Below are 22,073 nucleotides of genomic sequence, written 5' to 3' on the forward strand. Positions count from 1 at the left end.
GTTTTTAAAGCAGTGAACAATATAACCTGATTTACCCCTTAGAGGTCACCTTGGACCTGTATAGAAAAAATAGATCAGAAGGCTACAAGGGAATACAGAAACATCAACTAGGAGAACACTGACGGTAATCAAAAGAGAAGTGATGGTTTCGACTAGGGTGGTCTTTAAGGAAAAATGGAAGCCACTAAACATTTTAAAGCAGTAAAGTGTTAGGAGTATGTGTGCTTAAAAAAAAAGTTTTATTTGCTCAGTTGTGTCCGACTCTTTCTGATCCCATGGACTGTAGCCCACCAGGTTCCTCGTTCATGGGATTTTTCAGGCAAGAATACTGGAGTGGGTTGCCATTTGCTTCTCCAGGGGATCTTCTCAACCCAGGGATCAAACCCAGGTCTCTCACACTGCAGGCAGACTTCACTGTCTGAGTTACCAAGGAAGCCCTAAAAATGGTTAAGCCCACTATCTAATACTGAACACCAGATACCATGTCATCTTATCTCACACAAGTAACACTTAAAAACTTGTCATCTTCTGCAATATGCCATAGTACACATGATATAATTTAAACAGCAGCTTCATGGATTTTTTCAAGTTTTAGTCAGTCATAGCAATGATTTTATCATTCAAAGCATTTACTTTAAAAAAGTAATATCACACACACACACAAGAAAAAGATTCCCAGATGCTCTGAAGGGTGCTATATTCAATCATAAAAACATTCCATAAGTTATCCAGAAATCACCCGATCTTGCTTTCAGTATTTACATTCACAACAAAGCAAGGTACAACTTAGCCATGTGCCAAATGACTTTAAAGTTATATAAATCATCTTATTTATTACAAGCAATTCATTTTGGTCAAACCTCAGATGACTTGGATACCTGTCTGAACTAAATAGGTAATTTGATTAGTATGGATACATGAAATAACTTCTGAAGGCATTCCAGAACTTTTAAATGTGACTAAGTGTTATTGGGGTATAAAATGGGAGTAGATTATAATTTATTGCTCTAGCAGAAGTATTGCTTGGTGAACTTCTAATCACTACTCTCAAATAGGCTCATAATCAAAACTATGCTTACCTTCTTTAAAGCATCCTGTATCACACCAGACTTTTCCTTCAGCAAGTCTACAACACAAAGGGCCTCTTCTTCAGAAAACATCATAGTCTTCAAGGACAGAAGAAAATCTTTAAATTTTACTTCAGCATTTTCTTAAGAGGAAAAAAAAAAAAGAAACTAACATTTAAAAGATATGTGATAAGACAGCAAAGGTAAAGCACCAAGAATTCTTGACCCAGAAAGTCAATAACCCAGAGAAACAGACTTACATTTCAGGTCAAACAACAATAAATGCTCTAGTTAAGAGAGAAAAAAGTGCTTATCATCTTTAATATGGAATAATTAACTAAAAATTTGCTCAAACTGCAGAATATCTATGTTTTGTAATTGAAGTATATAGTTAATTTACAATGTTATGCTAATTTCTGCCATACAGCAAAGTGATTCGGTTATATATACAGACTCTTTTCTAGATTCTTTTCCATTATGGTTTATCATGGGATACTGAATATAGTTTCCTGAACTAAACAGTAGGACCTTGTTGCTTACCACATATATTATGTATATAAGCTTCCCAGGTACAGTGGTAAAGAATCCACCTGCCAATGCAGGAGACAAAGGGACTCAGGTTTGATCCCTGAGTGAAGAAGATCCCCTGGAGTAGGAAATGGCAGCCTGTTCCAGTATTCTTGCCTGGAAAATTCCACAGACAGAGGAGCCTGGCAGGCTACAGTCTACGGGCTTGCAAAGAGTCAGATGCGACTGAGCACACATGCACCCACAGGCACACACAAAGACGTATATAATACATAGAGGTTTGCATCCAAAACTGCAGAGTAGTAAAGTGCCACAGAAAAAAAAAGCATTCGAATGTCTAGTATGCTAGTATCTATATGAAATATGTTTCACAAATATTCTTATTTAACTGTAATACTCACAACCTATGAGCCAAATTTTACAGACAAAAAAATAAGAGACAATTGACAAAAAGTCTTATTTTACAAAAATCAACTATATAAAAGCAATCCTGACATTTTAAAAATCCATGCACCAAATACCTCACTTCAGTTCCCCTAGGGCTCTTATATTAGACAACACCTGCATTTCCAAAAAAGCAACAGCCACCTGTTAGACCCAGAGGAGCCCAGAGCTTCTAATATTTCAGCTATATCATAAGTTTAAAAAGGCAGCTGTGGGCATGTATGGTAACAAGGGGTATATAGGAACTCCGTATTTTCCACTCAATTTTGCTATGAACTTAAAACTGCTCTAAAAAAAAAAAAAAAAAACCTATTAAAAAAATAATAATAGGGAGTTCCCTGGCAGTCCAGCACTTTCTCTGCCGTTGGGTCTAGGTTCAGTCCCTGGTCAGGGAACTAAAATCCCACAAGCCATGTGGGCCAAAATAGTAATAGTTTTATGTGAATTAACACAGAAAACTGAGACAATAAAAGGAGGGAAAAGATTGTCAGACAGCAAAACAGCTACGAGACTTTAGGCAAGTCAAAGTCCAATTCCAGCTCTATAAAACTGAGAGGACTGGATTAGAAAACTACCAATAAATCCTTTACCACAAAGACTCTATTAGCCTTTTGGAATTCACTGATTCTATGAGAAAAAGCACTCATTCCATAAGAACTCAAAAATATGTGTTTTCAATACAGCAGGTTGCTGCACTCTGTATACATTACCTTTGTCAGTTTCAATCTTCAGTTTCTTAGCCCCTGTTTTCTGGATTACTTCTACTTGGTCAGGTTTAATCAGATCAATAACCTCTCTCTTATCCACCACAGGATTTGAATCAGCATTATCCATCAGAGGAATGTAAGTTGTTGCATGAATAAGGGGTTCATCTACCAAAACTGCAATTTAAGTTACAAATCTTAATCACACAAGGTTTTTTATAATGGAGTAATAAAATAACATGTAAGCACAATTAAGTTTCATGATAAATCTCTATTACCAGCTCAATTTGACTTCAAATTCCTATTTATCCTTTTTACCAAGTCAAACACTCTTCTAATTAAGAAATATCCATTCAGTATTATTTTACAGCGTATCACTTAGGTTATCTAAAGTGTATCACACATCTTCTTCTAACAATATCTGAAAATTTCTTCTCATACATTCTTATATGTTTTGGTTCGATCTCATGTTTCTTCTGATTTAACTAAGAATACATTCACATTTAACTAGTGCTCAAGGAAAACTATTAATTTCTATGTATGTTGGTACTTTACTGACCTCTTATTCCAACTGATAATTCTTAACTGATTTTTTTACTTGCTAGATACAAAAATTGCCATTGTTCCTTGCAGATATCTTCTCATTTCTAATAATTAAGCCTTTAATTTACAAGGCACATCTTACTACACTAGTTAAAACTTCCAAAACAACATTAAAAGTGAAGGGAGGAAGCTTTCTTACTTTGTTTCTAGCTTTAATGTGAAGAACTCTAGAGTTTAAATACTGTTCTGATATCTGCTGGTTAGACACACACATTTCCACACCCATGGAAATCTCTCTATATCCCTACTTTAAAAAAAAAAAAAAAACTTGGAGGCACATACAGTTCTTTTATTTAAAATCTGTAATAAATACTTGACATTATCAAATATCAAGTGATTTTTTTCTATTCCTAATTGCTTGATATACCATAATTTTAATACAAATAACAGAATTCACCTTTTCCCTTTCCAATTTTATTATTTTCTAACACAGGTTGCTATCACAGCCCAATATTATAAAAGTTACTATTTAATCTACATAAATTTCACAGCTAAGACACCTTGTCGACAACTGAGAATAAAAATTGCTCCATCACTTTTAACTGGATGCTTCTCATATATACCTTCACATTACATTTAATGATTAGGAATGCAGGGTAATGATACATCTAGATAGTGTTCTCAAGTATGATCTTTACATGATATTAAAAGTACATATATTTCAGGAAAACTTTTCTGCTATAGAGCTTGTATGCTATTCACATTATTTTCAAAACTCAAGAATGAGAATATTTATAAATGCTTTGTCTTGTTTAAATTTCAGATTAAAGTTTTTACCACAAATTTATACCCTGCCCATCTGTCAAAGCACCCTGGACTTGTGTTAGTACTAAAGCTGTTAGTATACACATTAAGCTGAGAATTAAGGGAGCATGTGAAGTCTCTAGGGTCCTTTTCCTAGCAGACTTCTCTGGAATTAGTAGCTATAAAATACGTATCTACATGTTTCACCATTTTCAGTCTTCTGCTTCTTTGATGAAACTTTCTTCTTTCCTGATCCACTTTCTTGTTTAGTCTCTTGATGCAGAGGTAATGATTCCTGCTTTTTTGAAGGTGCCGTAAGAGATTCCACCTTTTTATCCTGATCATCTTTATTAAAAATAAATGAAAAATCATAGTACCAAACAATGAACACATCAGAAAAAAATTTATTAATGAATACTTCCCAGAATGCTTTACCACCAACATTTTAAACTCTGATATACAATTCTCACTTATCATTCTAGCTTTCTTGCTCTGCTACACCCACTCTTTAACTTCATCAGGATTTCTAGTACTTGCTCCTTTTATATCCCATTTCTCAGCCACTCCTAACCCTACTCAGCTTATAGGCATTGTCAAATCTCTTATCTTAAAAAATAAGACCCTTCCCGCCACTGTAATCCCTAGCCTCCCACACCCATTTCCTTCTTATATTGACAAAAGAACAGTCTGTACTTTCTTTTCTACCAATCATTTCTCAACTAATTGCAACCTGATTTTTATCTCTTCCATTATATCCATAAAAAATTTTACTCAGGTCCCTAGTGTCCCAAATATCTGATTCTATCAATAATATCCCTTAATCCTTACTTAACTTCTATTCAAACTATTGGTCTCTACCTCCTTAAATTTCTCTCCTCTCCATTAGGCTAAGTGAAATAAGCCAGTCACAAAAGGACAATCATTGTATGATTTCCCTTATATGTAGTACCTAGAGCAGTCAAATTCATAGACACAGAAAGTAGAATGTTGCTTGCCAAGAACTAAGGAGCAGGAAGAGTGGGAAATTAGTGCTTAATGGGTACAGAATTTTAGTTGGGAAAGATGAAAAGTTCTTGAGATGGTTGGTGGTGATGACTGTTCAAGAATGTGAGTATACTTATGCCATAGAACTATACACTTAAAAATGGTTAGAATGGTAAAAATGTTTATATACTTATTTTACCACAATAAAATAAATAAAATTTAAAATTCAACTCCCATGAGAATTCTTTTCTTACACTTGGAATATTCCTTTGCAGTCCTCTTTGTAAGCTGTTCCTACGGAATACCTTATATCTAGTGTTTTTCAGGGTTGTGTTCTCATTTTAAATACCTCCCTTGAATAATCTTCTCTACAACCATATCAACTACTACCTTCATGCTTAAGGCTTCTGAATCTGTATTCTAGCCTTATGCCTCTGTACCTAAATTTCCTACTGCATCCTGAATTGCTCCCTATGTGAATAGCCCCCACAGGCACCAGAAACACAAACTGAAACCATTCTCCTCTCTGTACACATCCACTCTCTCCCCAGTATTGCCTCTTAGTGCTATCAACATCTACCAGTAAAAGGTTGGTTAATCTTTCCTATAAAGGTATGAACAGACAGTAAAGGTTTTGTGGGCCATTTAGACTTTATCACAACTATTCACCTGCTGTTGCATTGTGACAGTCAGCCACAAACAGACGTTAACACATGAGTGTTGTTGCATTAAAAAAAAATTGATTTATGACACAGAGGTTTCAATTTCATATCATTCCCACATTTAACACAATATTACTCTTCTTTTATTTTTAACCTATTTGAAACATAAAAACCATTCTTGGCTCATGAGCTATAAAAAATGAGCAACAGGCCAGATCTGGCTCACAGGCTGCAGTTTGCCAACCCTGACCTAACTTAGAACTTGGAAATCATCTTTAATCCTGCTTTCTCCTTTTTATCTGCCATATCCTATCCAATAAGGTTAGCCATGTCATTTTTGCTTTGCAGATCTCTCTAATCTCCTTTCAACTTCTTCTGTCACTACCATAGTTCAGTCCTTCAGCTTAACTTTGGAAAACAATACTCTCTTAACAAGTCTGCCTACATCAAACACTGCCCTATGAAACTTAGTTTCCCAAGTTCTGCCAAAAATACCTTTCTAAAATGTAAATCTGTCAATGGAAACTAACCTGTTTGAAAATCCTCAACAATGGCCAAATTATAACATCCCACCTATTTAGCTCTTTACACAAAAATCATCATAATCTACCCACTCCATTACCTTTTCAATTTTGCTTCCTATCATTCCCTACCTCCCACTTCAGGGTACAACAACACACTGCATTCTTGCACCTTTATTCCTTTATGCATGATCTTCTGCCAATGGGGAATAAAATCCCACTAGTTCCTTGATAAATTGACTCATTTTGCAAGACCCAGTTCAGGAACTGCCTCCTCTGTAAAGCTTTTGGCCCACGGATCCCATATGTACTAGTTGTTTTGGCTTCTGTACTACCGCTACACTTTGTACTTCTCTTACATAAGTCGTATTTCATTATTGGGTCAAATGTTCTCCTCTCCCCTTTACTCTTATTTCTCTAGTACCATGCTTGACATAGCTGGCAAGTAAATATTTAAAATCCAATATAACAATAACTTAATACTCCACAAGTTAAGATACAAAAACAACTTAATGGTAAACACAAGTCCTTTCACACAGAGCAAACAATTCAGTTTCACCTATCAGCACACCATTTCTCATGTCCTTTTCTTTGCATCTGTTAACCCTTCTCCTTAGAACACCCTATTCACCAAGAAAAACTAGCTAATATTTATTCAACACTTCAGAATAATTTTAGGTATTACATGCTCTAAGTGACCCACTTTAGTACTCCTATACTGACTGAGACATATCTAGCCCATTATACTAAACTTTTTATATTATAATAACATATTTCGGCTTGTGTATACAGTTTGCATGTGACTACCTGGAAAATGCCCTCTTTATAGGTCCTAGCACCTATATAGTGACTAACACAAAACAGATGTATGATAAATGTTTGCAAAGTAAATCAATCAAGGATGAAAATGATACCTGATTTCTCTTTTCATCTTTAATTCTTACCACACTGATTAGAAAGTATTGGTTGAAATGTAAAAGCTTCTAACTACTGATATTTATAGGTCTTTAGTGGTTTTAGTAAAACACATTTTATATATTTCCACTTAAGGCCTTTTCCATATGTGTAATGTGAAATTTAGCTTTAAATGCTGTTTTATGATCAATACTAACTCTATCAGCATTTAATGAAAACAAATAGTGAAAAGGATAATGATCTCGATTTCAAACTCAATATTTAGTATGTGTGCACACTTCAAGTATCTGAACTTCAAACTCTATTAAAGTTATCAAATATAACCATGCAATAAAGTTTAATAGATTATAATACCGCTTTCATTTTTAGATTTCTTTTGCCCTGGTTTCTTCTTTGAGGCAGCTGCTTCCGAGGGGGGAGTCGGCTGTTTAGTAACTGGGACAGGTTCTACTTTTTTGCATGGAATCTTTGATACATCACTTTCTTTGGTGACCTGCTCTTCTAGTACAGGCTTGTGTTTCTTTTCCTTCTTCTTTCTTTCTCTAACACTACTTGGACTTTCAACCACATTCAATGGAACAGGTACAACTTGCTCATCTTCTACAGCCAAGGCATCAGATAATTTAAAGTCCCGGGGTACACTCTCAGAATCGGATTCATGGAGGTTTCCATTTTGGATTTCTTTCTTTTTATTCTTTTTCTTTTCTGCCTTCTTTTTATCGGTTTTGGTAGGAATAAGCTTTTGTTCTCTTTTCTGTTTTGCAAGAACTTCATCATATAATGTTTCTTTCATGAAAAGCCAGAAGAAGAGGAAAATTACTGTAATAACCACTGAAGGAATAAGAACAATAAAATATGTTGACTCATAAAACTCCATGGTGCTTTTGTTAATGTGATCCTATAAAACCTAAATGTGGGGAAAAAAGAAAAAACAAAAACTTGGGTCAGTCTTATAAAAATTAAACACACAAAACCTCTGTTCTTTCAAGAGGTATTCAGATTTAACCTGATCTACCAATCTAAACAGGTTAGTTTTTTAAATCATACACTTGATTACAGTTCAAATATACTATATACTGTAAAAAAAATTTTTTGGTAGCTAGGAATGTAAGACATTCTTCTATTTTTCAAGCATGTGAAAAGATTCTGACAGAAAAAAAGTAGCCATTCATTTTTCTCCAAAATATCCACTTTTGATACTATTAGTATTTAGTTTTTCTCTTACTGTACAATGTTCATGAAAATACTATATATGGAAATAAAGAGGCATTAACTATTAACAACACCCTAGATAGTCATTGAAAGTACACACTCTTAACGGCAAAGAAAATAAAGGGAGTTCACGCCTTCACTCATCTGTGAGCACCTTTATTCCAGCTAACCGCTGCCTCATGATATGGTGGGATCCATCAAGAATATGGAAATAAAGTAAAAATTAAAATGTTAGGATATGTCATTTGGCACTAAATTACAAATAAGTTGCTTCTCTTGATTTTTTTCCAAGGTACCTATTACTGCAAAAAAGTTATACTTCAAAAACAAAATGGGTAATCCCACCCTATTGCAATAATTTAGTCAATAAGCAAAATTTAAATGATATCAATATAACCCTGGACTACTAAGAGAAAGACATAACAAGATGAAGGGGAGAGTGAATCACAGGCTAACAAAATACTAAAAAGAAACTTATATAGAATTGTTCTTCTCTAATAATTAATGAACTATCCAAAATTTTTTATTTATTAGACAAATTTTATTATGCCTAAGTGTCACTGGTCAACCAAAAATTATTTTTAAAAGATGTTTTATGTTTGGATTTTGCTTAATATTACCATCCACAGGCTACAAAGCCTGTTCAATGTGGCTGAGGGTTAGGGTAGGGGAGAAAAAGGACAAAACAATGAGTTAGAACTCTATGGATTTTTGCTCTGAGGAAAGAAAAGAGGCTAAGACACTGAGCAGTAGTGAAAATGCTGGAAAAATGTCAAATCAAAGTCAGAAGGTCTCTGATGAGTAGCAAGCTCCAGTCCATGCAACCTAGGTCTTTCTTAGGAGACAAAATCTATGACAAAGCAGATAAAGAAGCAAACCTTCAGAGAAGAGAGGCCACGAAACCACAGAAACTCTGAAACACAGATTCCTGATGATTTTTCTAGCTCCCTTTTCTAGGTCTCATACGAGGCTGGAAGAATCATGATTTCAGTCTTTAGATTTTTCAGGAGATTCCCTTCATACAATTCAATGCCCCTTCATTTGAGCTCTCTTTCTGCATCTAGGAGGAGTCCAACCAAAACACCAAGGCAAATTTAAAATCAAGAAAATGTTTGCATTGCTTTAATCCAATATTTCTGATACTTTATCCCAAGACATGTACAAAGAAAAACATATGTAAAGATGTTCAGGGCAATATTACATATAATAAGAAAAGCTGAGACTAAATACACAACATCAGAATGGGTTGAATTAGCAAGTATAAACTCAATAAAATATTGCTGTTAAAACTGTAAATACTGAGACTATTCAATTCAATACTGAATAATCAAAACCATAATTTTACTTGCAGGATCAAAATATCTCATGTATAATAATAGGTCATTAAGATGAATATGTAAATTAAAGAACTATGCAATAATCATGGGTACAGTCTCACTTGTCTTAATGCTTTAAATTTTGTTAGTTCAAGAGGAACACATAAAGTTTTCAACTCGTTGTTTAAAAATAGCAAAATGAGTAAGAACTACAGTACTGATTAATATACCACAGTTCAGTTCAGTTCAGTACCTCAGTCATGTCTGACTCTTTGCTACCCCATGGACTGCAGCACGCCAGGCCTCCCTGTCCATCACCAACTCCCAGAGTTTACTCAAACTCCTGCTCATTGACTCAGTGATGCCATCCAACCATCTCATCCTCTGTCGTACCCTTCTCCTCCTGCCTTCAATCTTTCCCAATATCAGGGTCTTTTCAAATGAGTCAGTTCTTTGCATCAGGTGGCCAAATATTGCAGTTTCAGCTTCAACATCAGTCCTTCCAATGAACACTCATGAGTGATCTCCTTTAGGATGGACTGGTTGGATCTCCTCGCAGTCCAAGGAACTCTCAAGAGTCTTCTCCAACACCACAGCTCAAAAGCATCAATTCTTCAGTGCTCAGCTTTCTTTTTTTTTTATTTTTTTTTTTAATTTTTATTAGTTGGAGGCTAATTACTTCACAACATTGCAGTGGGTTTTGTCATACACTGACATGAATCAGCCATGGAGTTACATGTATTCCCCATCCCAATCCCCCCTCCCACCTCCCTCTCCACCTGATTCCTCTGGGTCTTCCCAGTGCACCAGGCCCGAGCACTTGTCTCATGCAATCCACCTGGGCTGGTGATCTGTTTCACCATAGATAATATACATGCTGTTCTTTTGAAACATCCCACCCTCGCCTTCGCCCACAGAGTCCAAAAGTCTGTTCTGTACATCTGTGTCTCTTTTTCTGTTTTGTATATAGGGTTATCATTACCATCTTTCTAAATTCCATATATATGTGTTAGTATGCTGTAATGTTCTTTATCTTTCTGGCTTACTTCACTCTGTATAAGGGGCTCCAGTTTCATCCATCTCATTAGAACTGATTCAAATGAATTCTTTTTAACGGCTGACTAATATTCCATGGTGTATATGTACCACAGCTTCCTTATCCATTCATCTGCTGATGGGCATCTAGGTTGCTTCCATGTCCTGGCTATCATAAACAGTGCTGCAATGAACATTGGGGTGCACGTGTCTTTTTCAGATCTGGTTTCCTCGGTGTGTATGCCCAGAAGTGGGATTGCTGGGTCATATGGCAGTTCTATTTCCAGTTTTTTAAGAAATCTCCACACTGTTTTCCATAGTGGCTGTACCAATCTGCATTCCCACCAACAGTGTAAGAGGGTTCCCTTTTCTCCACACCCTCTCCAGCATTTATTGCTTGTAGACTTTTGGATAGCAGCCATCCTGACTGGCGTGTAATGGTACCTCATTGTGGTTTTGATTTGCATTTCTCTGATAATGAGTGATGTTGAGCATCTTTTCATGTGTTTGTTAGACATCTGTATGTCTTCTTTGGAGAAATGTCTGTTTAGTTCTTTGCCCATTTTTTGATGTTTAGTTCTTTGCCCATTTTTTGATTGGGTCACTTATTTTTCTGGAATTGAGCTGCAGGAGTTGTTTGTATATTTTTGATATTAATCCTTTGTCTGTTGCTTCATTTGCTATTATTTTCTCCCAATCTGAGGGCTGTCTTTTCACCTTGCTTATAGTTTCCTTTGTTGTGCAAAACCTTTTAAGTTTCATTAGTTCCCATTTGTTTATTTTTGCTTTTATTTCCAATATTCTGGGAGGTGGGTCATGGAGGATCTTGCTGTGATTTATGTCGGAGAGTGTTTTGCCTATGTTCTCCTCTAGGAGTTTTATAGTTTCTGGTCTTACATTTAGATCTTTAATCCATTTTGAGTTTATTTTTGTGTATGGTGTTAGAAAGTGTTGTAGTTTCATTCTTTTACAAGTGGTTGACCAGTTTTCCCAGCACCACTTGTTAAAGAGGTTGTCTTTTTTCCATTGTATATCCTTGCCTCCTTTGTCGAAGATAAGGTGTCCATAGGTTCGTGGATTTATCTCTGGGCTTTCTATTCTGTTCCATTGATCTATATTTCTGTCTTTGTGCCAGTACCATACTGTCTTGATGACTGTGGCTTTGTAGTAGAGTCTGAAGTCAGGCAGGTTGATTCCTCCAGTTCCATTCTTCTTTCTCAAGATTACTTTGGCTATTCGAGGTTTTTTGTATTTCCATACAAAGTGTGAAATTATTTGCTCTAGTTCTGTGAAAAATACCGTTGGTAGCTTGATAGGGATTGCACTGAATCTATAGATTGCTTTGGGTAGAATAGCCATTTTGACAATATTGATTCTTCCAATCCATGAACACGGTATGTTTCTCCATCTGTTTGTGTCCTCTTTGATTTCTTTCATCAGTGTTTCATAGTTTTCTATGTATAGGTCTTTTGTTTCTTTAGGTAGATATACTCCTACGTATTTTATTCTTTTTGTTGCAATGGTGGATGGTCTTGTTTCCTTAACTTCTCCTTCTGTTTCTTCATTGTTAGTGTATAGGAATGCAAGGGATTTCTGTGTGTTAATTTTATATCCTGCAACTTTACTATATTCATTGATTAGCTCTAGTAATTTTCTGGTAGAGTCTTTAGGGTTTTCTCTGTAGAGGATCATGTCATCTGCAAACAGTGAGAGTGTCACTTCTTCTTTTCCTATCTGGATTCCTTTTACTTCTTTTTCTGCTCTGATTGCTGTGGCCAAAACTTCCAACACTATGTTGAATAGTAGTGGTGAGAGTGGGCACCCTTGTCTTATTCCTGATTTCAGGGGAAATGCTTTCAATTTTTCACCATTGAGGGTGATGCTTGCTGTGGGTTTGTCATATATAGCTTTTATTATGTTGAGGTATGTTCCTTCTATTCCTGCTTTCTGGAGAGTTTTAATCATAAATGAGTGTTGAATTTTGTCAAAGGCTTTCTCTGCATCTATTGAGATAATCATATGGTTTTTATCTTTCAATTTGTTAATGTGGTGTATTACATTGATTGATTTGTGGATATTAAAGAATCCTTGCATTCCTGGGATAAAGCCCACTTGGTCATGGTGTATGATTTTTTTAATATGTTGTTGGATTCTGTTTGCTAGAATTTTGTTAAGGATTTTTGCATCTATGTTCATCAGTGATATTGGCCTGTAGTTTTCTTTTTTTGTGGCATCTTTGTCTGGTTTTGGAATTAGGGTGATGGTGGCCTCATTGAATGAGTTTGGAAGTTTACCTTCTGCAATTTTCTGGAAGAGTTTGAGTAAGATAGGTGTTAGCTCTTCTCTAAATTTTTGGTAGAATTCAGCTGTGAAGCCATCTGGTCCTGGGCTTTTGTTTGCTGGAAGATTTCTGATTACAGTTTCAATTTCCTTGCTTGTGATGGGTCTGTTAAGATCTTGTATTTCTTCCTGGTACAGTTTTGGAAAGTTACACTTTTCTAAGAATTTGTCCACTTCATCCAAGTTGTCCATTTTATTGGCATAGAGCTGCTGGTAGTAGTCTCTTATGATCCTTTGTATTTCAGTGTTGTCTGTTGTGATCTCTCCATTTTCATTTCTAATTTTGTTAATTTGGTTCTTCTCCCTTTGCTTCTTGATGAGTCTGGTTAATGGTTTGTCAATTTTGTTTATTTTTTCAAAAAACCAGCTTTTAGTTTTGTTGATTTTTGCTATGGTCTCTTTAGTTTCTTTTGCATTTATTTCTGCCCTAATTTTTAAGATTTCTTTCCTTCTGCTAACCCTGGGGTTCTTCATTTCTTCCTTCTCTAATTGCTTTAGGTGTAGAGTTAGGTTATTTATTTGGTTTTTTTCTTGTTTCTTGAGGTAAGCCTGTCATGCTATGAACCTTCCCCTTAGCACTGCTTTTACGGTGTCCCATAGGTTTTGGGTTGTTGTGTTTTCATTTTCATTCATTTCTATACATATTTTGATTTCTTTTTTGATTTCTTCTATGATTTGTTGGTTATTCAGAAGCATGTTATTTAGCTCCATATATTTGAATTTTTAACAATTTTTTTCCTGTAATTGAGATCTAATCTTACTGCACTGTGGTCAGAAAAGATGACTGGAATGATTTCAATTTTTTTGAATTTTCCAAGACCAGATTTATGGCCCAGGATGTGATCTATTCTGGAGAATGTTCCATGTGCACTTTGGAAAAAGGTGAAGTTGATTGTTTTGGGGTGAAATGTCCTATAGATATCAATTAGGTCTAGCTGATCCATTGTGTTATTTATTTAAGGTTTGTGTTTCCTTGTTAATTTTCTGTTTAGTTGATCTATCCATAGTTGTGAGTGGGGTATTAAAGTCTCCCACTATTATTGTGTTACTATTAATTTCCTCTTTCATACTCGTTAGTGTTTGCTGTACATATTGCGGTGCTCCTATGTTGGGTGCATATATATTTATAATTGTTATATCTTCCTCTTGGATTGATCCTTTGATCATTATGTAGTGTCCTTCTTTGTCTCTTTCCACATCCTTTATTTGAAAGTCTATTTTATCTGATACGAGTATTGCGACTCCTGCTTTCTTTTGGTCTCTGTTTGCGTGAAATATTTTTTTCCAGCCCTTCACTTTTAGTCTGTATGTGTCTCTTGTTTTGAGGTGGGTCTCTTGTAGACAGCATATATAGGGGTCTTGTTTTTGTATCCATTCAGCCAATCTTTGTCTTTTGGTTGGGGCATTCAACCCATTTATATTTAAGGTAATTATTGATAGGTGTGGTCCTGTTGCCATTTACTTTGTTGTTTTGGGTTCACGTTTATACAACCTTTCTGCATTTCCTGTCTAGAGAAGATCCTTTAGCATTTGTTGAAGAGCTGGTTTGGTGGTGCTGAATTCTCTTAGCTTTTGCTTGTCTGTAAAGCTTTTGAATTCTCCTTCATATCTGAATGAGATCCTTGCTGGGTACAGTAATCTAGGTTGTAGGTTATTCTCTTTCATTACTTTAAGTATGTCCTGCCATTACCTTCTGGCCTGGAGGGTTTCTATTGATAGATCAGCTGTTATCCTTATGGGAATCCCTTTGTGTGTTATTCAGCTTTCTTTATGGTCCAACTCTGACATCCATACATGACTATTGGAAAAAACATAGCCTTGATTAGATGGACATTTGTTGGCAAAGTAATGTCTCTACTTTTTAATATGCTGTCTAGGTTGGTCATAACTTTCCTTCCAAGGAATAAGCATCTTTTAATTTCATGGTGGCTGCAGTCACCATCTGCAGAAATTCTGGAGCCCAAAAACATAAAGTCTCTCACTGTTTCCATTGTTTCACTATTTGCCATGAAGTGATGGGAGCGAATGCTGATCTTTAAGCCAACTTTTTCACTCTCCTCTTTCACTTTCATCAAGAGGCTCTTTAGTTCTTCTTCACTTTCTGCCATAAGGGTGGTGTTATCTGCATATCTGAGGTTATTGATATTTCTCATGGCAATCTTGATTCCAGCTTGTGCTTCATCCAGTCCGGTGTTTCTCATGATGTACTCTGCATGTAAGTTAAAGAAGCAGGGTGACAATATACAGCATTGACATACGACATACTCCTTTTCCTATCTGGAACCAGTCTGCTGTTCCATGTCCAGTTCTAACTGTTGCTTCCTGATCTGCATATAGATTTCTCAACAGGCAGGTCAGGTGGTCTGGTATTCCCATCTCTTTCAGAATTTTTCACAGTTTATTGTGATCCACACAGTCAAAAGCTTTGACATAGTCAATAAAGCAGAAATAGATGTTTTTTCTGGAACTCTCTTGCTTTTTCGATGATCCGGAAGATGTTGGCAATTTGATATCTGGTTCCTTTGCCTTTTCTAAAACCAGCCTGAACATCTGAAAGTTCACGGTTCATGTATTGTTGAGGCCTTACTTGGAGAATTTTGAGCATTACTTTGATAGCGTGTGAGATGAGTACAGTTGTGTGGTAGTTTGAGCATTCTTTGGCATTGCCTTTCTTTGGGATTGGAATGAAAACTGACCTTTTCCAGTCCTGTGGCCACTGCTGAGTTTTCCAAATTTGCTGGCATATTGAGTGCAGCACTTTCACAGCATCATCTTTTAGGATTTGAAATAGCTCAACTGGAATTCCATCACCTCCACTAGCTTTGTTCGCAGTGATGCTTCCTAAGGCCCACTAGACTTCACATTCCAGGATGTCTGGCTCCACATGAGTGATCCTACCATTGTGATTATCTGGGTCGTGAAGATCTTTCTTGTACAGTTCTTCTGTGTATTCTTGCCACCTCTTAATATCTTCTGCTTCTGTTAGGTCCTTACCATTTCTGTCCTTTATTGTGACCATCTTTGCATGAAATGTTCCCTTGGTATCTCTGATTTTCTTGAAGAGATCTCTAGTCTTTCCCATTCTATTGTTTTCCTCTATTTCTTTGCACTGATCACTAAGGCTTTCTTATCTCTCCTTGCTATTCTTTGGAACTCTACATTCAAATGGGTGTCTTTCCTTCTCTCCTTTGCTTTTCACTTCTCTTCTTTTCACAGCTATTTGTAAGGCCTCCTCAGACAGCCATTTTGCTTTTTGGCATTTCCTTTACTTGGGGATGGTCTTGATCGCTGTCTCCTGTTCAATGTCACAAACCTCCGTCCATAGTTCTTCAGGAACTCTATCAGATCTAGTCCCTTAAATCTATTTCTCAATTCCACTGTATAGTCATAAGGGATTTGATTTAGGTCATATTTGCATGGTCTAGTGGTTTCCCCTACTTTCTTCAATTTAAGTCTGAATTTGACAATAAGGAGTTCATGATCTGAGCCACAGTCAGCTCCTGGTCTTGTTTTTGCTGACTGTATAGAGCTTCTCCATCTTTGGCTGCAAAGAATATAATCAATCTGATGTTGGTATTGACCATCTGGTGATGTCCATGTGTAGAGTTCTCTTGTGTTGTTAGAATAGGGTGTTTGCTATGATCAGTGCATTCTCTTGGCAAAACTCTATTAGCCTTTTCCCTTCTTCATTCTGTACTCCAGTTTTACATTATACCCATAGGTAGAAGAGTAATACAAAGCAGGAGGAAAGGTGGCAAGAAGGAACTGGGAATGAAATTCAGGGGAATACAGGGAAAACATGAAAGACAGAAAGATTTTTAAAGGAAGTAGTGGGGCGGGGGTGGCCAACAAAAAAGTGAAAGAAACGGGATGGAAAAGAAGTTGAGACAGAATTAATTTAACTCAAGATGACAGGAATCAAGTGTCAAAGTCCATACTATCTAAGTCCATAGCAGCAATTCAACGTACCTTTGTTGAGTTATTAATAGAAAAACATGCAGACAAGCAGAGGCTCAGATTATGAGATGACAGCAAAAGTCACCAATGCTAATTTCTTCCATATTATCACATTCCCTTTGTAATATTAAGGACCCTTTAACTTAATCACACCTTAAACCTTAATAGAACACAATTTTAATGTAATTAACAGCTAATGGCAGTAGAGATGCCTCTGTCAAGTGAACCAGAGTGAGCTATCCATGGGATCATAAGAAATCAAGCCCAAACCAGTCGCTTTATCTTTTATTTGGACATAAATCTTTCAAGAAATTTATGAAAGATACCAGTCTCTTTCTCAAACAAAAAAGCATACACTAAAGTGTACATTCTGAACATTTCTGGACTCCCTGAAAGATATGCATGGATTCCAGGTTAAAGAAACCTGCCCTAGAATAACAGACCAAAGTTTTCATCCCTGGTCTGCCCTACTCCCAAACCTTTCCCCCAAAAGTTTACAGAATGGATATATATATCTCCTGTGTTTCATCTGAGTATATATTATGAATGCTAATCAGACAGTTTTACAATTCTATTCACTTGCCTTCCTATAACTTAGGTTTGTTCATACAAAAATTGAGCTGTACCACTGAGTTTAAATTTTGTAAATCTCTCAAAAGGCTTAACAATCTGTTTATATTAATATAATAAATAATGTGAAAACTAAAATTTCATAATTGCTCCTTGATTTTATTTTTTAAAAGTTCAAGAGAACTAGTTAATCAAAAAAGATAAAACTATATGCATAAAGAAGGTCCCATTGTCTATAATGATGGGACATCTACAGACACATCACATTTAAACATCTGAAATAAACAGTGTAAGGTTGCAAAATACATTATATAACAAAAAAAGCTGAAAATTATTTATGTAGAGCACAATTAAATATGTGGTCTCAAACTACAGAAAAATGAGAATTATTGCTTTCTCAGACTAAAATTACAAATATTTTTAACATACAGTTCATTCTTCACATTTTTAAAACTTTTCTACATTAAAACAAATTTAAGTAATTACCCTGAATGCACAATATTACACTTTTAAAAGTTTAGATAAACACAAATTTTAAAAGAATTGTTCCTTATATACTACAAGGAAAAATGGAAGCAGTTTAATCGGCAAACTATTGAATTTCAAGTAAATGTAAAAATTTTGAAATCTCTTTTCTTACTACCACAATATTTTAGTTACTCTTGACTCTGACACCATTTTCTTTAAACTAAAAGAACATTTAAAACAAATGACAAAAAACCCAAATCTTATAAATTGTCTGTCCTTCAACTGTCAACTGAGGTGACTCAAAAGAACCAATAAGAAAAATGTAACAAAAATTCAAGACTAAACTCCGAACAAACTAAGTCATTTTTTTCCCCACTGATGTATACCAAGCAACATATGAGGAAGCACATTTGTAAAGAGCAAACAAAGAGTTGAGGCAAAGGTAGTTTTCAACCCAGGAATACTTAATTACATAAAAATTCCCGTATAAATCTACAATGTCTGAACAACTAAATGAATACAGCTTTAAGATATACAAGCACCAAGAGTACTCTACAAGAGCTTTGTTCAATGTACAACACAGTTATAATATTACTATCAGTAGCTGAAAGCCCTTATCACAGTTTCTTAGTAAAAACAGATTTCATGTGTTAAAAAATCTCTCTGTAACCTCATCATGCTCAATCTAAACAGTCTGTATTCCAAACATGCCACTATTATACCATGTTTCTCTTCCTTTATATCCACAATAACATCTTATGTTGTTTTTTTAATGTACAAGTGAAGTGAATTGAAGTGAAGTGAAAATATCACTCAGTCGTGTCAGATTCTTTGCAACCCTATGGACCATAGCCCGCCAGGCTCCTCTGTCCATCTGATTCTCCAGGCAAGAATACTGGAGTGAGTTACCATTTCCTACTCCAGGGGAATCTTCCCAACCCAAGGATCCAACTGGTATCTTGTGCACTGCAGGCAGATTCTTTACCATCTTAACCACCAGGGAAGTCCCTTTTAACATACAAGTTAATATTTTTGAGGAAAACAGTTTATGTATGGAAGTACTATACAGTGCTTAAAAAAAGGATATTCATGGGCAAGTATCATTTGATCAGATTTCCTTTCCACAACAGAAGTTATCTACAATATTTTCAATCCCTTCTTAGTAAAATTTAAGATTGACCCCATGGACTGTAGCCCGACAGGCTCTTCTGTCCATGGGGATTCTCCAGGCAAGAATACTGGACTGGGTTGCCATGTCCTCCTCCAGGGGATCTTCCCAACCCAGGGATCGAACCCACGTCTCCTGCATTGCAGGTGAATTCTTTACTGTCTGACCCACCAGAGAAGCCCACACTGTGTTGTCACTAACCTTCAAAGAAAGTATGCATGTCATATCCCAGATATATCCTGAACAAAAATAAATTTTCAGATTGATGAACAGCAATACAATGAAGCACTAAAATGAAGTCAAGAGTCCTGACTTTTGGTCCCAATTCTGACTTGACTTCAGGGGTCTCTTCTTACATAGAGCTACTTACATGATCCAAACTACTTACATGATCTTGGAAATGCCAAGACAAAATATTTAAGCGGTCCCAAGTTGGTGGTACCATAGTGCATGTGACAAAAATGAATGTACATCTTCTTTGCTGGATTGCTCCCTCAAGCCAAGAAGCTCAAGATTCCCAAATACTGTCATTCAGATAAGAGCCCACAACACAAAATGACAGAACATGAGATAAGCCACCATGAGCAAGAGGCAACAGAAATAAACTAAGGAATCACATCCCTAAAAGTTTAAGATACCTGAATTACCAAATATAGATTACAACCTACACACAGAAAGTAACTAAGAGGAAACCGGGGAATAATAGAAATAGTAGAAAATAGAAACTATCAAAAGTAACTAGGTAGATATGAATCAATTAGGACTTCTACAAATAAGTTACAAATCAAAATTTAAAATCCAAAGGATAGGTTAACACAGGTGCAAGGAAACCAATTAAAATGACTATTTCAAAAGGCTAAATAGATCTGATAGAGTGAATTAAGTCAGTGGAGATTAGAGGATGGTGAAAGTTAGGAAGGTCTCTAAGACAACACCAATGCTTCCAGCTTGGAAGAAATCTGTAAACTATGAAATTATATGTCAAGTTCAAGAATACAGGAGTAAGTTTTTGTCTGGGAGTTCTAGATGTGATTTTGAGAATTATAAACTATAGCCAGACACAGTAGGTTAGCAGTCAACTAAGTAAGACAGAACTAGCAGTAAAAAGCCACGACAGACTCTAAATCAGGTAACCGAAAGGAGTGACTTTCTACAAAGTCCAATTTTCCCTCCTTCCTAGTATCAAACCCAAAAAGTTTTGCCTTGTTCCTTTTATCAAATCTTCACTAATCCCTCAAAATACAGCTCAAATCATTACAATGAAAGTATCTTTTCAACTACCATCTTCCACAACAATTAATTCACTTTGTATAGTTATTTTATCATCAATTATGTGTAACACTGTTTTCTAAGACATTCTGAATAAACATCAGTACAAAAGGCCACAATCCCTGCCCTTAATAAAGCTAACATTTGACTAAAAGACAGTCCAGCAATTTATATGCAGTACATGAGACAGGAACACGCCTGACAAACAGTTGAGCAAGAACAATAAAGACAAGTTTAATGTACAGGAGGAAATGTAGTAAAAGATGAGGTTGAAGAGATCATTTGAAGGGGGCAGAGGACAATGAACAAAATCATGTCGTTTCTTACATGCAATTGGAAGGACTATGGCTTAGAGAAAAAAAATCACCAAGGGAATCAGTATAAACAGAGCCCAGATCTCAAGACGGAGCCCCTGGACAATTGAGAATAAAATAAAAAGAAAATTAGGAGAATGTCACCCTGGTTGCTAAATGAATAAAGTATATCAAGAAGGAGAGACCAAACAACTTTGTTAAATGGTGTTAGTAAATAAAGTACAATAAAAACTAGAAACTGACTATCGGATTTTAGCAACAGAGACATTAGTGGTAACTTTGACCAAAACAACAGAGTGGTGATCAACAAAACCTGACTGAAAGGAATTGAAAAGTGAGAACTCCAGCAGATGAGAACGACTCTTTGGAGATTTCCTGTGAAGTAATAAAGAAAAATGCAATGGAAGCTGGAGGGGAATATGAGCTTGGGAGTTTGGTTTGTACAGGCAGAAGAAATTACAGCACGTTAATGCAGTGATAAAGATGATCCAGTAGAAGGGGAAAGCCTGAGGAGGCAGAAGAGAGAGCGGTGAGGGACAACGTTTTCAAACGGCAAGAGAGAAAGAATTTGTGTGCAAGTAAAGAGACTGGCCTTAGATGAAAGCACAGACATCTAGGGAATATATAGGCACAGGCAAGGAGGTAGATACAGTGTATAAGTTTGTGTAAATTATCCTCCTGATGCTACTATTTTCTTAATGAAATGGGAAAGTTATTAATTCAGAGTAAGGGTAAAAAAGGGGGCACTGTCAGTCCTATAAAACACATTTTAATTATTATATGGCTAATATTTTATTTATAGATTTTGCTCACTTTATTCTCCACTTAAATTTAAAACTTGGAATGGAGAACACAAGACGCTCAGCAGTATTGGACAAATAGATTCACTGACTTTAAATGAATTTATGATCTAGGTGAGTAAGTACCTATACAGCATCTACAAAACAGAGCACAGGGCTTCCCTGGTGGTCCAGCGGTTAAGAATCCGCCTGCCAATGCAGGGAACGAACACAAGTTCAATCCCTGGTCCAGGAAGATTCCACATGCTATGGGGAAACTAAGGCTGGGCACCACACCTACTGAAACCCACACGCCCTAGAACCCTTTCTCCACAGCAAGAGAAGCCACAACTCGAGAATAGTCCCAGCCCTACACAGCTAGAGAAAGCCAGCACCCAGCAACAAAGACCCAGCACAGCCAACTAAATAAAGACACCACAAGTTTAAAAACAAAAACAGCGCATAATAACAGA

At 36.0% G+C, this 22,073-nt stretch overlaps 1 protein-coding gene across 5 annotated transcripts in view; it reads right to left on the reverse strand.

Moving 5' to 3' along the window:
* KTN1 (kinectin 1) overlaps positions 1-22,073 on the reverse strand; it is a 111,834-nt gene that overhangs the window by 69,957 nt on the left and 19,804 nt on the right. For 4 of the 5 annotated variants that reach the window (XM_043919283.1, XM_043919282.1, XM_043919281.1 and 1 more), the window contains exons 2-6: positions 9,263-9,444; positions 7,527-8,079; positions 4,298-4,435; positions 2,750-2,920; positions 1,080-1,210 (exon numbers count right to left, since the gene is read on the reverse strand). In XM_043919283.1, coding sequence (XP_043775218.1) covers positions 1,080-1,210; positions 2,750-2,920; positions 4,298-4,435; positions 7,527-8,049 — 963 coding nt within the window. In that variant the 5' untranslated portion in view covers positions 8,050-8,079; positions 9,263-9,444. The remainder of the gene's footprint in view (positions 1-1,079; positions 1,211-2,749; positions 2,921-4,297; positions 4,436-7,526; positions 8,080-9,262; positions 9,445-22,073) is intronic. The other variant, XM_043919280.1, reaches the window with a different exon arrangement.

The sequence above is a fragment of the Cervus elaphus genome, chromosome 12 (assembly GCF_910594005.1).
Source record: "Cervus elaphus chromosome 12, mCerEla1.1, whole genome shotgun sequence".
NCBI classification, from domain to species: Eukaryota; Metazoa; Chordata; class Mammalia; order Artiodactyla; family Cervidae; genus Cervus; species Cervus elaphus.